This window comes from Culicoides brevitarsis, chromosome 2 (assembly GCF_036172545.1).
Source record: "Culicoides brevitarsis isolate CSIRO-B50_1 chromosome 2, AGI_CSIRO_Cbre_v1, whole genome shotgun sequence".
NCBI classification, from domain to species: domain Eukaryota; kingdom Metazoa; phylum Arthropoda; class Insecta; order Diptera; family Ceratopogonidae; genus Culicoides; species Culicoides brevitarsis.
In genome coordinates this window covers 3,615,728-3,632,295 of record NC_087086.1, presented here as the reverse complement: position 1 = coordinate 3,632,295, position 16,568 = coordinate 3,615,728, and the positions used below count along the sequence as shown (strand labels likewise).

Genomic DNA, 16,568 nt, shown 5'->3' with positions numbered 1-16,568 from the left:
TTAAAAAATTAAATAAAAAAAAGTTTAATAAAAAATTTATAAAAAAAAATAATTTTCTTTTAATTTGCTCTTTCAAGCTTTCGAAAAAAAAAATTAATTTTTTTATGAGATTTTTTTACAACGAGAAACAACAAAAAGGTAAGTATATTTTTTGATAAAATTTGAAAGAAAAAAAAAATAATTTAAATTTACAAAAAAAAATTAATTGAAATGAAAGAAAAATTAAATTATTTAAAATTTTTTTTTATATTTATTCTATTAAAAATTTTTAATTAAAAAATTTATATTATTTTTAATAAAATAAAATTAAATAAAAAAAAATTAATAAAATAAATTATTTTAATAAAATATAATAATTAAATAAATATTTAAATTTATTTATTTTCATTAATTTTCAAATAAATAAAAATAAATAAAATTAATTAAATAAAATTAAATTCAGAATTATTTATTTTTTTTTTTTATTAACTTTAAATTTTAAACCAAATATAAAATCAAGAATAATATTAAATATTTTTATTAATTAATGTTTATCAAAATAATTTTTAAAAAATTAATAAATTTTTAAATTAAATTATTATTAAAACTTTATTTAAAGAGAACAGGTAAAAATTTTATTAATTTTTTGTAAATGAATATTTTAAAATTTAAAATATTTAAATAAAGAATTTTTTTAATTTTTGAAAATTAAATGTTAATAAAAAAAATAATTATGAAAAAAAAATTAAAAAAAAATAATAAAAAAATATTTTAAAATTAAAGAAAAAAAATTATTTTAATAATTAAAAAATAATTAAAAAGTATTTTAATAATTAAATAAAATATTTTTTTTAATAAAAAAAAAATAATTTTTTTAATAAAAAATAAAATAATTTTTTTATAAAAAAAAATAATTTTTTTAATAAAAAAAAAATTTTTTTTACCAAATTAAATTTTATCACGTTTCAACAAATGCTTCAATTCTCATGCATTTTCACTCAAAAAAAAAAAATTAAAACGAAACATCGTCTATTGTTTTTCAGTTTCGCATTCAAAAACTTTCTACAAAAAAAAAACTAAAATTTAAACAATCGTCGTCATGACATTTTTCGTGTGTCTCTCTATTCGCTCCTACTCTAGTTTGAACTTTTTAAAATTTTGGCATTTTGCCAGAAGTTGCACAGGATGCGAAATATTTGCAAATCAATGTTGAATGTCCTTGAAACTCGGTACTTACCCAAAGTAGACCCAAATAATGCAAAAACATGAGCAACAAAACATCGTCGACACAGGCAGCAAGCAGACACAATCGAAAGCTGAAACGTACCTACATCAATAATTTATCACGTTATCCCCTCAATTCAATATTAATTTCTAATAACATTTGTGTGTGAGTCGTTTTGATTCAGCTGCATGGAACGAGTAGAGACACTATAATTATCTTTGTATCGATTTATGTTGTATTAGTTTTATATTTTATTTATTTTTATACTTTTTTTCTGCCATTCCGTGAAGTACTGAACAAATATTATTTTAAAGCGTAAATGCACGGAAAAACCGAAGAATGGCGTTTATTGTTCCATTTCTTGTGTTTATTTATTTATTTTTAGAATTCTTGAGCGTCGAAGGAGCTTTTAATTAGAAATCTTTCTCACCTGATGCCGCAAAAACTTTTCTCTCTGTAAAATTTTCGAAAAACGCTTTAAAAAGGAGATAAATACAGAAACACTCGATGTACGTGCGGTGAAAACGTGGTAAAAATCCCAACCGCATCATCTAGTCGAGTATTAAATTTAATGAAAAGGTTGACGAAAAACTCAACTGTAAATGACTGCAAAGTACGAAACTGGGTTAAATTCGTACATATAACTTACATGTTGGCAATATGTTGTTTTTATTACATTAACAGTGAAAATTGTGAAGCATGGCAAATTTTCCGTACGATATTTGACAATTTAATGAGAAACAAATCCCATGATGCTTAATGTAATTATAATGAGATGCATGGTTGATTGACGAAAATTTGACATAAATGGGGGATTTTTCGTACATTTTTCGAATGATTTAAATCTTACTTGATTTTTTTTTTTATTTTAAAGATTTCAAAAAATTTTCAATTTTAAAAGATTGTTCTTTTAAAATTTTATTGAAAAATTAAAAAAGAAATTTTTGAAAAAAATATTTTTAATTTTATATGATAATTTTTATTAATTAAAAAAAAACAAATTAAGGAAAATTTTTAAAATTTGCATTGGGTCAAAAATTGAAAATATGCATTGGGAAATATTTCAAAAGTGTAGAGTCAAAGTTTGTAAAAGTATGTAAGAAATTTTAGAAAAATATGCATTGGGTCAAAAAAAATATAAAATGTGCATTGGGTTAAAATTAATTTTTTTTGTCTAAACATGAATTAAAAATGCTCATAAAAAGTAAATCAAAATTAAAAACAAAAAATGTTAAAAAATTTCAAAATATGCATTGGGTCAACAATTAAAAATACTTTTAAGCTTTATTTTATACTTATAACATGAATACTTTAAAAAATTTAATAAAAAAATGTACTTAAAAAATAATTTATAAAAAATAAATATTTCAAAATGTACAATGGGTCAAAAATTTAATGTGTGCAGTAGATCAAAAATTCAAACGATAAATCAAAAAAAGTATAAAATATACATTGGAAATGTTAAAAATATGAAAAGTGAATGTTTAAAAAAATTAAAATGTGCATTGGGTCAAAAACTGAAATGTATATTGAGCTAAATATTTAAATATGTTATAAAAAAGTTCTAAAATGTATGAAACTGAGTCAAAATTTACAAAAAAAAAAAAAAATTAAGAAATTTCAAAATGTGACATGGGCCAAAAAATTTAAAATATACATTGGGTCAAAAAGACAAATGATAAATTAATATGAAAACGTAAAATATGCATTAAGATTATTTAATAAAGTAAATATGATAAAAAATTAAAGAATATTAACAGTAAAGACATTTTAAAATGTGCATTGGGTTAAGTCACGTGGTTTAAAAAATTAAATTTTTATATTTTTTTTTAGTTACAAAAATCAAGTTTAAATTAAAATTTCTCTTCAAAATCATTAGAACAAAACAAAACACTTTCATAAATCAATAAATCAGTGAAATGTATCATGTGAACCTTTGAACCAGATAATTCACGTTCCAACGAACCCATTTATACGCCAAGTGAAATGACAATAATTATTTCGCATGACCGCTTCGTATCTAAATAATCGCCGCAAACCACGTATCGCATGTGTATTCTGCGAAAAGGCACTGAAAGGCATTAACATCGACAATTAATTCTCAGCTGAATTACGTTAAAAACCAAAAAAAAAAACTACTTTCACACATACGACATTTTATCATTAGCATCGTTGTCGTTACAAAAACCTGACATTGTCACACATCAGCTATCATTAGCCTTCTCATACCGCCCGACAACAAAAAAAAAAAAAGAAGAAATCCCGAAACAACTACCTGTATGAGTCCTGTACACTAACTTTATTAACGCAGCAACAAGCTGCAATATCATGTCATAACGTAGATCAGCGCATACTCCTTCAGCACGTGCGAACGACAGGTACTTTACTTCTTCGTTGGCAATTATTTAGTTTTTCACGTAACAAAAACAACTGAGCTAAGCAAGCACATTAAAAAATATTCCAAAAAATGCGATAAAACGTGAAGAAAAAGGGAAACACGATTTTTTTATGTACAACTTAACAGATGAAAATAAAGCATGACATTGAAATGCGAGAAAAATAAGAAGGAGGAAGAGGAGGCAAAACGAAAAAAAATATTATACATGTTAAGAGTAACAATAATAATAAAGAGAAAAAGAAGAAAATGCGAAAAGAAAGGAAAAAAATCAAAATATTTTTAAGATTTTCTCATTTTCTGTACATTATGACGGCGTGTCAAGGGTATGGGGCACCTGAAAATGTTTCTGCTTGAGTCATTTTCGTCTGTATGCTGTTTGTTCATGCATTGCAGCAGAAACGAATTTTCTTCAATTTAGGAGTGTTGTAAGAGATATACGTAACTAAATATAACTCCAACTGCACTGTGAGACGGATTTTTTGATTTTAAATAAAAGGAAAAATTTTTTAAATTAATTTTTTCAAAAATCAAAAAAAAAAAAAATAAAATAAAAAATAATAATCATTTTCAAAAAAAAAAAATTAAAAATTATTTTGAAAATTTTCATTCAGGTGAATTTTTTTGATATTAATTTTAAATTAAATTTTTCTTATTTCAGAAAAAAAATTAAAAAAAAATTAATTTGTTCTCAAAAAAAAAAAAAAAATAAAAATTTAATCAGAAAAAAAAAAAATAAAAATTTAATAAGAAAATAATTTAAAAAATTCTAAAACTCATCATAATTAATTTAAAACTCTTTCACAACTAAAGAAAAAAAATTTTAATAAAAAAATTTTAAAAATTCTTTTTTTCTCTTTCACAGATTATTGTAAACTTTTAGGATTAACTCAAATTCCTCAAAAGTTCATGGCCTCAAAGAAGTAATTTACAAAAAAATGCGTCAAATCCCATTCCACAGTGCTCTTCATTTGACTTGTATACCAAAAAATGTGCTCCGTAGGCATTTGTGAGTCCTTCGTACATACTCAATGAAACTAAAATATCATAAATACGAGGCATAAATATGTGTACGTTATACCAAGCAATTTCATTCACTAAAGCTACGTTTATAATAACACCGAATGGAGGTAGATAAGAGTCTCTCGTACCTTTCTAGTATGCTTATTGTACGTGTCATTCAGAATAAGAGTTGGAGTGTAACGATAAGGGGTAAGTCCATTTTTTAAAATTTTTTTTTTATAAAAATTTTATATTATTTTTTTTTCTAAATTTTTAATAGATTTCTTAAATTAATTAATTTAAAATAATTTTTAATTCAAAATAAATTAATTAATATTTAATAAAATTTAAATTTTGAGTTACAAAAATTTCAAAAAATTAATATTTCTATTTTAATTTATTTTATATAAAAATCTTTTAAAAAACCTTTTAAATTTAATAAAAAAAAAATATATTTTTTTTATATTTTTTTTTAAACATAATTATGTTTTACAATTATAAAATTAATTTTTTTTTATTTTAGAATAAAAAAAAATGAAAAAATTTTGATAGTTATTATTAATTTATTATTATTTAATTTTTTAAATTTTATTTTTATTAAATTTATCAATTTAAAATTTTTATATTTGATTATTATTTTAAATTTTTTTATTTATAAATATTTAATTTTAATTTCTAATTAATTTTTTTCAGATTAAAATTTAATTAAAAAAAATAAAATTAAAAATGTAAAATAAAAATGAGTTAAAATTAATAATTTTTTGAAAAAAAATTGAAATTTAAAAAATTTTACAATTAATTTATTATTTTTAATTATTTGGATTTTATTTTAATTAAATTTAAAATTTTTAAAATTATTTTTTTTTTAATTTTAATTAATTAAATTTTATATTTAATTTTATTTATTTAAAATTAATTAATTTTAATTTCTTTTATTTTTTTCAGACTTAATTTAACTTAAAAAATAATAATAAAAATCGTCAAGAAAAATACATCAAAAGGGTTTGAATCAAATGGACATGCCCGAGAGTATAAACATAAAATTATACACAACAAACTCACATATTGTACCAACAACGTGCGACGTACAGAGGGAAAAATACAACACAGAGAGTATTTTCAAACATTCATCGGAATAAGGTGATCAGTAGTCGGTTACCATTTCGCCATGAAAGTCATGGTTTTACCATCCTCTCGTCGTTCCTCCGAATCCTGTTTCAATTATTATTATCAATACAAATTTTATCGTACTGACTTTAATAACATTAGCAACGACTCTACACAACAAAATTCTTGACCGTTGGCACACTTTCGGGCCTCGTCATCATCCTCGGTGCGGATTTCATTTGAATACATTTAAAAACAGCGTGAATCAGGATTAATATAGTGCTGCAGCAACACAAAGGAGCGATATGTACACAAAAAATAAATTGTGAAGTGAAAATAATATTTTTTGTTTGTTCCGAATGACCTACATCTGAATTTTTAATTCATCAGAAAAAAAAAATATTGTAAATCTCATATCGGATTTTTAATGTGTGTACAGAGCAAAAATTAAAAAAAAGTGAAACAAGAGGAAATAAATTTTAATTTAATTAATTATTGAATAAGAATAATTTAAATTCGGTTTCGCACAAAAGTGATACAAAAATGAAACAAAATACGAGCAACAGCATCAAAAATGTAACAACACTTTTATTCATAATAACGCTCATTAGCACAATCAGTTGCGCCAGTTTTTGTGATTATTGTCAGTGCTATAATGAAGTAACGACAGATGATAACAAACACGACGAGGAAGTATTTCGCATCGTGAACTGCAACGGGAATGAGCTCGTCAAACGTGCGGCGGACGATATGACGACGGCATACAAAATGCAAATGTTGGAATGGCCCGCAAGTGCAACGCATGGCATCATTGGGCGTTTTAATCATTTGAACTTGACGGTATTGCCGAGGTTTGTATGAGTCAAAAATATGGTTTTCGGGAGAAGAGGCTATGAGTGTTTTTTATTGATTAGATATGAAAAGTTGATTAATATCGATTGTCGTATGGAAAAGTTTTCAATGTCTGACGAGCTGTTGCTTCAAAAATGATGATAACTTTCATGAAAAAAAATTAAAGAAGAGAAAAAAGTTTAAAATATGCTTTTAAATATTATTTTAGAAATTTTTAAGATTTTTTAAAGAGAAAAATATTTAATTCTTTGTAAAAAAATAGAATATGAAACTATTTCTCTTGAGAGTTAAAAGAAGAAAAATTCTATTAAAAATCGTCAACGAACCAAAACTTATATGGTCAATGATAAACGATTTTACAAATGGTCATAAATTTTAACAAAAATAAATAAATAAAAAAATTAAATAAAATAAAAAAAAATAAAATAAAATAAATTGAAATTTAGTTAAAATATTTTTTAACATTATTCAAGTTTTAATAATTTTTAATTTAATTTTCAATTCAAATTAAAATAATTTAATTTAAAAATAAATAAAATTTTTCACTTTTTTAATTTAATTTCTGAAAAACATAAAAGTATAAAAAATTTTTCAACTTTCTAAGTGCTTTTTCTTAATTTTTATTTTTTTTCTTTATATATTTTTTTTTAATTTAAGAATAAAAATTTAATTTTAAATAATTTATTTTGTTTTTTTTTTCAATTTAATATTTACCTAATTTTAATATTAATTTATTTTATTTTAAAAATTTTAAATTAATTAATTTAATTTAATTTTTATTTTATTTTTATTTTATTATTTTTTATTTTATTTTTTTTATTTTATTTTTTTTATTTTATTTTTTTTTTTTTTTTTTTTTTTTTTGATAAAAAAATCTATAAAAACTTTTGATTTTTTTTCGAGTACCTTTTTTCGAATAAAAAAAAATAATCAAAAAAAAAAAATTTTTTTTTATAATTGAGAATTTAAAAAAAAAATCAAGAAAATACGCTCAAACCTTTAAAATTTTTTTCACACAAAAAGCCTTTTACATTTGTTTTCGTTCCAAAGTTAATATCAAAAGTTACTGTCTTTTATCTTATCATCGTCTCCACGTACTCGGGCACATATGTGAGAAAAGACCATTTGTTTGCGAAACTTTACCACACAGGCACTCTCACACACAATCACAATGCTTTTTATTGCTCCGATTTCGTTAGTATTCCACAAATTTTACGCTTCTACCATCACAGCGACAAATTTGTCAACAACAATCTTTTCCATTATCAGATAAATAAAATCTGTCGTAATTGAGAGAAGAGTCGCTTTTTATGAGAGCAATGCCTTTGCCGAGTTCTAATTTCATTCTCGAATTCTAAGTAATGCACATTTTCTGCTAAATACCAATAAAAATTAATCTGCTTATCTACGAGGCACGAATATCATCAAATCAAACGCAAACAAGCAAATACCTCATTTTCCATCTACTTTGATAGATACTTACTAATAATAACAAATACTACGAAACGAACTGAGTAAATTGTTATGACTAAACCAAATTGATTCGATTCAAACTGATAACGAGCGATAAATGTACGAATCGTACGTCACGTATTGCATTCTTTTCTATTTTAAATTTAGATTGGATTGCAGTTGTAACAAATAATCGCATTTTAAGAATTCTTGACTCACAGACTTGGGCATCGAAGATTTAATTGTTATTCGTTAACGACATGAAATCACTTTCCTTTTATCGTTAATTATATTTCTTGGCTTGAATTAGTTGGAAAAAAATTTATTAATAATTAAATTAAATTTAAAAAAAAATATTTAAAAATTAAAATTAATTTAAATAGAAAATATCATTGACGGAATAATAATTTTCTCAAAAAATGAATAATAAAATAAAAAAAAAAAATAATAAATAAATAAAAAAAATAATAAATAAATAAAAAAATAATAAAAATAATAATGAAAAAAATTAAAAAAATATTTATTTAAAAATTTAAATTTTTAATTTTTTTTTTAAATATTTAAGTAGGTAAATATTTTTTTTAAATTTTTTTCAAATTATTTTTTTATAGAAAATGATTACTCCGTCAATGATAGTGTGCCTCGAGGGCAACATTCTCGTTAAAATTACACACCTTTCGAGCGATATTGCGTGCTGCTTATTTCGCTATCGGAAAATGATCCATCAAATCTTTCTATTAATTCGAAATGTTTTTTGAATCAATATTCATTTATTACTTTATTGTTATACGATTACGAACGAATAAATAATCAGAGGTCAATGTTATTATTAATGAAAGTGACATGAAAGGTGCAACACCTACGCGGCGTAGTTTACTCTGTAATTGGAAAGAAGATGAATTTTAGACTTTGAATTGATAAAATTTTTTTTTTAAAAATTAATAAAAAATAAAAAAAATTTATAATTAAAAAAATAAATTAAATAAAAAAAATAAATTTTTAAAAATAATTATTAATTTTATATTTATTTAAAATTTAACTTTAGCATGAAAATTAATTTTATTTAATTTTTAAATTTAAAATATTTTTAATTTTTTTTTCATGCAAAATAAATGTTCAAATTTATTTTTTTTTTCAAAATTTATTTTTTTTTTCAAAAATTTTTTAAAGGTTTTTATAAACTTATAAAACGTTTCATTTTTTTCCATTTTTATCAATTTAATTTAAATAATTTTTTCTTTAAAATTTTCAAAAAAAAAAAAATTTATTTAAAAAAAAATTCAAGTTTTGTCAATTGCTAAAATAAATCTTCTTTAAACCCACAGAGCACTAAAAAGACCAATGATTGATTCTTTCAAAGGTGATGTGAAAAAAGGCACATGGAGACGCCTTGTAAATAATTTTTCGAATCATTTGATAAAATAATAGAACGCATCTGTTTAGGCAACAATCAAAATGTCACCCATTATGACAAATTGACAAGAACCACTGACAGTTCTATTTTTTCCCTAAAAAGGGGACGGATTTTTTCTTTTTATTTTCGTTTATTAGCAGAAGGACAAATTTTTGATTAATGATGTCGTTTCTGTTCATTTTCTCATGAATGCATGAGTTATTATTGAGAGGTTTCCCGAAGAATAATAAATAGCCATGGAAGATGTCTTCTTGTAACGATTTGTATTTTATTTTTCCGTTTTTTTCCGGTCAAGGATTTATTTTAGCAACATGTGTAGCGACAATTTGTAACAATTGAAGGTAGCTTACAAGACATGAAAAATTGATTTTTCATCTCAATCGTAATACAAATGAAATTTTTGTGCGGAGAAAATTGAGGAGGAAAGGGAAATGTTTGTTTGTTTCTTTCTCATTCATTTGCTTTTATGCGGAAGATTGTCCTAATCTGACATAATCCGAGTAATCTTGAGATTAATTTATTCAAGATTTGATCGTTATCGTTTGATGATGATGACGAGTAGGTTTTTAAAAGATTAAAAAAATTTCTTTTTTTTAAAACGTCTCTTATAAATAAATCATTTTTTTCAATGAAAATCCTCTTTAGAAAACGAAAAATGTAAAATGACGTGACTTGGTAAAGACCATTACTTTACAACGAATTGTCGTCTCTTCTTCAATATTTCAACAGAAACAGCTGTTGACGAGTCAGTCTCTTTAGTTGCTTGGATAAAAGAACACTATCCACACACTTTTTCCCATCATAACCAAACAAAACAACAGAATAAATGTGTTTGTACAGGAATTTATTGATTTCCCTTCGTTCTTTTCATCGCTGCTGTCGTCGTCGTACATTTGTGCCTTGTGTTTATTTTGTAACTATTGTTTTACTTTTTTTTTCGTCTCGTATTCTCGTTTCATGTCGACATTCATTATTCCATAAATATATTGACCACAACCCAGTCACTATTTTCCTCTTTTTATTATTTTTTCGTCTTTTAACGCGAGCAGCGGTAAAATTCGTTCTATATTTATGGATATATTTTCAGCCAAACGGATGGATAAAATGTTACATTTCCCTTTTTTCACTTTTCCACACACACATTTCGACATTTCATTCATTCATTATGTATGCATTAGTTAATGAGGCACTACCATCGATTATTATGTCATTTTCTTTCATTTTTATTTTAACACATTCGCACACTTGCTAACCACTTGTGCGGCAAATGACGACAAAACATGGTCATTTTAATAGAATAATTAGGAAAAGTAACAATTAGATTAATGTCTGATAGGTGCGTGTGTTGTCCTCGGAGAACAGCAAAAAAAAATTATATTTTTTAATCCTGTGCACGAGTGAGCAGCAGAAAAAAAACAATTAAATGGAAAATCTACGATGCGGCGGGATAAACTGCCTTGTGGTAAATTATACATTTATCATTATTATTACGCGGGGTAAGCTTACGCGTTTTTTTCATTTGCTGTGAACGTAACGGAATTTATTCGTTTTTGCGTTGTTGCGAAAAAAAATAAAACAAGAGGATAACAAAATGTACCCCGTTTAATTACATTAGCAACAACTTTTATATGAGAACAAAATTTTATTGGTCACAAAGTTTTTTTTTGCAATTATTTGGAGAGCGGATATGCGATACCGCGTATATAAAATTTTTTGTGAAATTGAATTAAAATGTTTTTAATGCAATTAGAATGACATAAAATTTAATATCAGCTTAGGAAATGGTTATCATTGAGTATATTTTTTTCCTCAAATAAAAAAGAAACAAAGAGATCGATTGTTTGAAAGCTTTTGATAGTTCCTTTGTAATTTGTCAAACTGTTCAACATTTATCTATTTGACAGCTCATCAAATTTGATTTATAATCTGTTACTCTATCAGCAGGGTTTCGTATATCGTATTGAACCCATATTTTAATTTTATATAAAATTTTTCGTGTTTTTCAAATCATAATGAAATCCATCCAATATTTTGGCAGAGTAAGCATTTTTTCTTATACGAACTAATTTATCCATGTTAACTATAATGCATCAAACGCGTGTTTTCTTTGTTATTAACGAACATTTCTTTGTTTTAGCTCTTTTATGGTTTGCAGTTATTAGTTTTAATGTTGAAATTCCTTCAGCTTTCTTGACTTACGAAATCCATGTGCTTCTTATGAGATGCTCCGTAAAGAGCAAAATAATTTTCTATACTTCTTTAAAGCGAATGCATTTCCACAGTAGACTTTAATGTCTTTGACATGAAATATCAATTATTTTTTAGATGTCGTTAAACTTCAACATGGTTTGTGTGAATAAATTGTTGTTATGGTTTTCCTATTTAGAATATTCTCCGCATGTAGTTGTACTCAATTCTTCTATATATTGTCATAGTTGGTTAAAAGGTTATATATGCGACATAACACATTTACTCTTGATTCAATGGTAACGAAACAAAAGTTTTGTGCTGAAAGAGAAGAGGTCAAGTGTAAAATTAGGAGCATGAAGGTTCAATGAAAATATCATTTTAGAGACTTACCTAAATTTTACTATTAGAGTAATTCTCTTTGAGCACAAAATTTTTTTTAGAAGTTTTAAAACTATTTAAGTAAAATCTCATAAAAGCTCTTGTTAGAGTAAACTTCTGAAAAGAAAAGAAAAATATTAATTTAAAGTTATTTCTGATAAAAATGAAAAATTTCTGACTCACCTTATAATAAAGAATTGTTATCTCCTGTTAGTAAATATATACAAAATGTTTTCATAAAAAACTTTTAACTTACCCACAAATTAAAAATTTTTCAAAAAAAAAATTATGTTTGTCCACGACAACTTTAACCTCCTTAAATGAACAAGGTTATCCACAATGACACGGATAAAATTTAAATTTCACACTTTTTTTCCCTGAGAATAAACATTGAATGAACGACAGATCCAGAGATACGACACGAATATTTACTTAACGCAACTTTGGTGTCTCTTTACAGCTGTATTGCAATGCCTCCAGTTATTATTTTGAATTTTCATAACGAATCATCATCGATTTATCATTGCTTCGACAAATTAATTTGATTCCATGCAGCAATTTAACACCCCAACAAACAACGTGTCTCCTGAGAATTACGCGTTTAAAAAATTGATATTAATGAGCCTTTTCATTATCCTTCGTCTTTGCGGACTACTTTAATCCTTTTTTTTTGCAGCGAAAAAAAACGGAGTAATTAAAAGAATTAAGTTGTACAAAAAGATTAAAAGCACCTGTTTTGCCGCACACACACTCGAGTGATTGAGACATGACTTGCTTGCAAAAACAAAATTCTCTCCTTCAAAAACTTTTCTAATTATTTAATATTCCTCTCGTAACCATATTTTCGTTGTTTCTCGTTTCACAGACTGGAAAATGCTGCAAGCAACAAAGTGATTGTACTTAACTTTGATAACAATGCCATTCAAACGATTGGATCCAAGCCATTTCAGTACTTTGAAAACTTGCGTGAAATATCAATGCGGAGCAATTTCATAAGTGATTTACCGAAAGGTGAGTATTAATAACTTTCTCCCATGTTCGAACGATATTTCTCACATTTCGTGCGAAGCAGTTAAAAAATCATATTTTTGGGTGTGAACTGATGCGAGCGAGGGAACGAGGGGAAAATTAACAAAGTTTTCTTTGTACTTTTCGTGTGTATTTGTGACAAAGACACCCAAATTAAGTGAGAGATGAAAATTGTAACAAAGAACGATTATTAGTTTGTTGGGAAGAAAAAAAAAGGGAAAAGTTGTTAAGGGAACAAATGAAGTGAACATGTTTCTGCTGAACTCGTAAATAAAAGGCGCGATTTTTTTTAGATTTTGATAAATTTGCTTGGTTTGAATTAATTAGAATATTAATCTATACTTACCTACTTTTTTGAAAAATTTTCCCTCCTAATCTTATCAAATCCTAAAAATAGAAAAATAAATTATTCAAAATTTGACCAAAGCTGAAATCGTTTTATTTTTACCAAACTTCCATTTAGTATTGCTAAAACGGAGCAAAATCCAATTTCGGGTCTTTCTCATTTGCCATGCAAAAGTGAAACGAAGCCAAACATGGTTAATAAAGAAAAGCAAAAGCGAAAAAAATCCATCATGCATAATAAATGTTTGCTTTCCATTTTTTCTCCATATTGCTTCGTTTTTCTTTTGCTTTGAACCCTTAAAATAAACATGAGGTTCTTTTCAACTTTTTTTTTTCATTTCTTCTTTTTCACAGATTTTCTGTATGGCTTACGTCAACTGGATCGTTTGTCGCTGTCAAACAATTCAATCACGGAAATTAGTAATGGATTCTTACCGGAAACGCTCACTTTAAAATCAATTGATCTCAGTCACAACTTGTTGACGACTCTTTCCTCTAATTTTGCGAAAAATTTCCGATCTGTACGCGAAATTGATCTTTCCTTCAACAGAATTTACGTCATCAACTCGTTTTTGGCGGGAACCAAATGTCAGGTTATGAATTTGGCGGGAAATCAGTTGAAAGTGTTGGGAGATTCAACTTTTGCTGACTTTGTCGAGTTACGGGAATTGGATTTGTCTCGAAATGCCATCGTTGAAGTCGAAAAAGGAACTTTCGAGAAATTGGAGCATCTGAAAAAACTAAATATTGAAGGAAACGAGTTACAAGGAATTATTTTGAGGTTACCTTCGAGTCTGGAAGAACTTCGAATGGGCAATAATTCGTTACGTTTATGGCCAATGGAGGAAACTCCCAAAAATTTGACGTATTTGGATGTTCATGGCAATGAATTGAACGAAATTTTTGTCGGGCACGAGTTAATTCCTAACCTAAAAACACTAAATATCTCGAGAAACGTCATTGATGCATTTCCTTACATCAATTTCACGCACTTATCGATTCTGGATTTGTCAGGCAACTCCTTCACTGAAGTACCGAAACACTTGCCATTGTACGTGCCATTGTTGGAACAACTAATAATGGATAATAATCCGTTGTCGTCGCTTAAGCTGAGCGAGAAAATGCGTCTCAGCAAATTATCCTTTAGAAATATGCCGTTTATCGAGTCGATAGATGCTTTGACGTTCAGTAACGTTGGTGAGTTGTTGTAAGTTGATTAACCTCAATTTCCTTTGTTCATTTTTCTGCTTTGCCTTTGTAGAGGGTGCAAAAGTACGACACGATGGATCGTCAACCTGTGTAGACATCTATGTGTCGCATTGTGATAAACTAGAGAGCGTCTCCGATGATGCTTTTCTTGGAGTACATTTGTGTTACGTAAGTTGATTCAATTAAAAAAAAAATACAAGGCGCGACGTGTTGAGACACAAAAGGAATGGTTTTAATGGCTTTTGTTTCGTTCTTGTGTTACATGACATGACGTCTGAAGGACAGAAGTCGACATTTTAAGTGAATTCAAACGTGGATAAGATGAAAAATTTATGAGGAAAAGTTTTTTGATCGATTTTTTGTAGCTAAGTTTAGTATGAAAGAATTAATTTTCGAGAAAATAATTATTTTTTTTCTATTTTTGATAATTTTTTGATGATTTTTTAGATCTCAATTTATTAGATTTACAAGTTTTAAACAATTTTCTTATAAAAAAAAGTTAAAATTTAAAAATGAGAACAATTTATTTAAAAAACAAAATTTTCGACTTATTTTAAAAATAAGAACTAACTAATTTTTTTGACAAAAATTTTAGGTTAGAATTAAAATTTTTAAAAATTTCTAACTTTTTAGGTTTTTCATTTTAGTAATTATTAAAAATTTAATGAAATTTTTAAAAAATATTTTTTTTTTACTTTTTGAGAATAAGAGCTAACTTTTCAGCTCCAGTTTTTTCACACAATATCTAACCAAATTTTAGTTGTAAATTAAATTTTTGCTCAAATTTTTTGAAAAATAATTCTAAAAAGAAAAACTGACATGAAAAATTAACAAAAATCTAAAAGTTTTACTTTTACGAACAAGAGCTAACTTTTCAGCTTTCAGACAAAAATTTTAGGTTAGAACTAAAAATTATAAAAAATTCTTATAAAAATGGAAAACTAACTTTTTAAGTTTTTCATTTTAGAAATTATTTTATGTTAAAAATAAAAATCTAATGAAATTTTGAAAAAATCGACTAAAACTGAAAAAAAATTTAACTTTTTAACGAGAGCTAACTTTTCAGCTCTACAATTTTTACAGAAAATCTTATAAAAATTTCGTTCGAAATTCAATTTAAGCTCAAATTTCGAAAAACTGACATAAAAAATAAAAAAGAAAATCTAAAAATTTTATTTTTACCATCAAGAGCTAACTTTTCAGTTTTTTAAATTTTAATGAAAATTTAATAATTTTTTGACCTAAAATTAATTAAATTTAATTTTTTTCTCTTTACAGTTAGATTTGAGTTACAATCAAATCCGAAAACTGCCAAATAACTTAACAGAATGGCATCGTTTGGAAGATGGCATCAACTTACAGGGCAATCCCTTGCATTGTGATTGCGAGTCTCAATGGATGCTCGACGACATTTTAAATCATCTTTACGCACACACAAAACACCAACATCTCCTAAGTGACTTGAGGTAACGAAATTTTTCTTTAATTTTCAAAAAAACTAAAAAATTTTCTTTTTAGATGTCACGACCCAAACTTCAAAAATCAACGTCTCGTTCGTTTTTACAACCGTTTGAACGCTTTTTGTGATCCCCCGAGTTCATCTGAAGGGAAATTTGCGAAATATCTGATGGCAAGCGACTCTGATGAGCCTCAAGTGCAAGCTGCTGGCGTTATTTCAGGTCAAAGAATGCCAACTTACATCATCATCATCATTGGATGCTTCACAGTTTTGCTCTTGATCATCATTTCTGGCGTTTATTTGACGCGAATACAGGAGAAAAAGTTAGCGGCGAAGAATAGACGTTATTTCGCTTATTAAAAAAAATTAATTATAAAAGTAGTTGCCATAAATAGTATTTTGTTGTAGTTTTAAGGATTTTATCAGCTTTAAGACCCCGAAAAAAAGTCAGTAGTGAGACCAAAAAATTAATAAAAAATTGTTAAGAGCTCTTTTTCTTGTTTTAAACTCTAATTTCGGTCTTTGAGATCGA

General features: G+C 25.6%; 1 protein-coding gene across 1 annotated transcript; it reads left to right on the top strand.

Annotated features, from left to right (window-relative positions):
* Window positions 1–5,765: 5,765 nt before the first annotated feature.
* LOC134830810 (leucine-rich repeats and immunoglobulin-like domains protein 2) lies at window positions 5,766–16,561 on the top strand. Its single transcript, XM_063844394.1, has 6 exons — window positions 5,766–6,559; window positions 12,860–13,005; window positions 13,723–14,565; window positions 14,630–14,745; window positions 15,856–16,043; window positions 16,096–16,561. The coding sequence occupies exons 1-6, from the start codon at window positions 6,252–6,254 to the stop codon at window positions 16,394–16,396; spliced, it is 1,902 nt and encodes a 633-aa protein (XP_063700464.1). The 5' UTR covers window positions 5,766–6,251; the 3' UTR covers window positions 16,397–16,561.
* The last annotated feature ends 7 nt before the right edge of the window (window positions 16,562–16,568 follow it).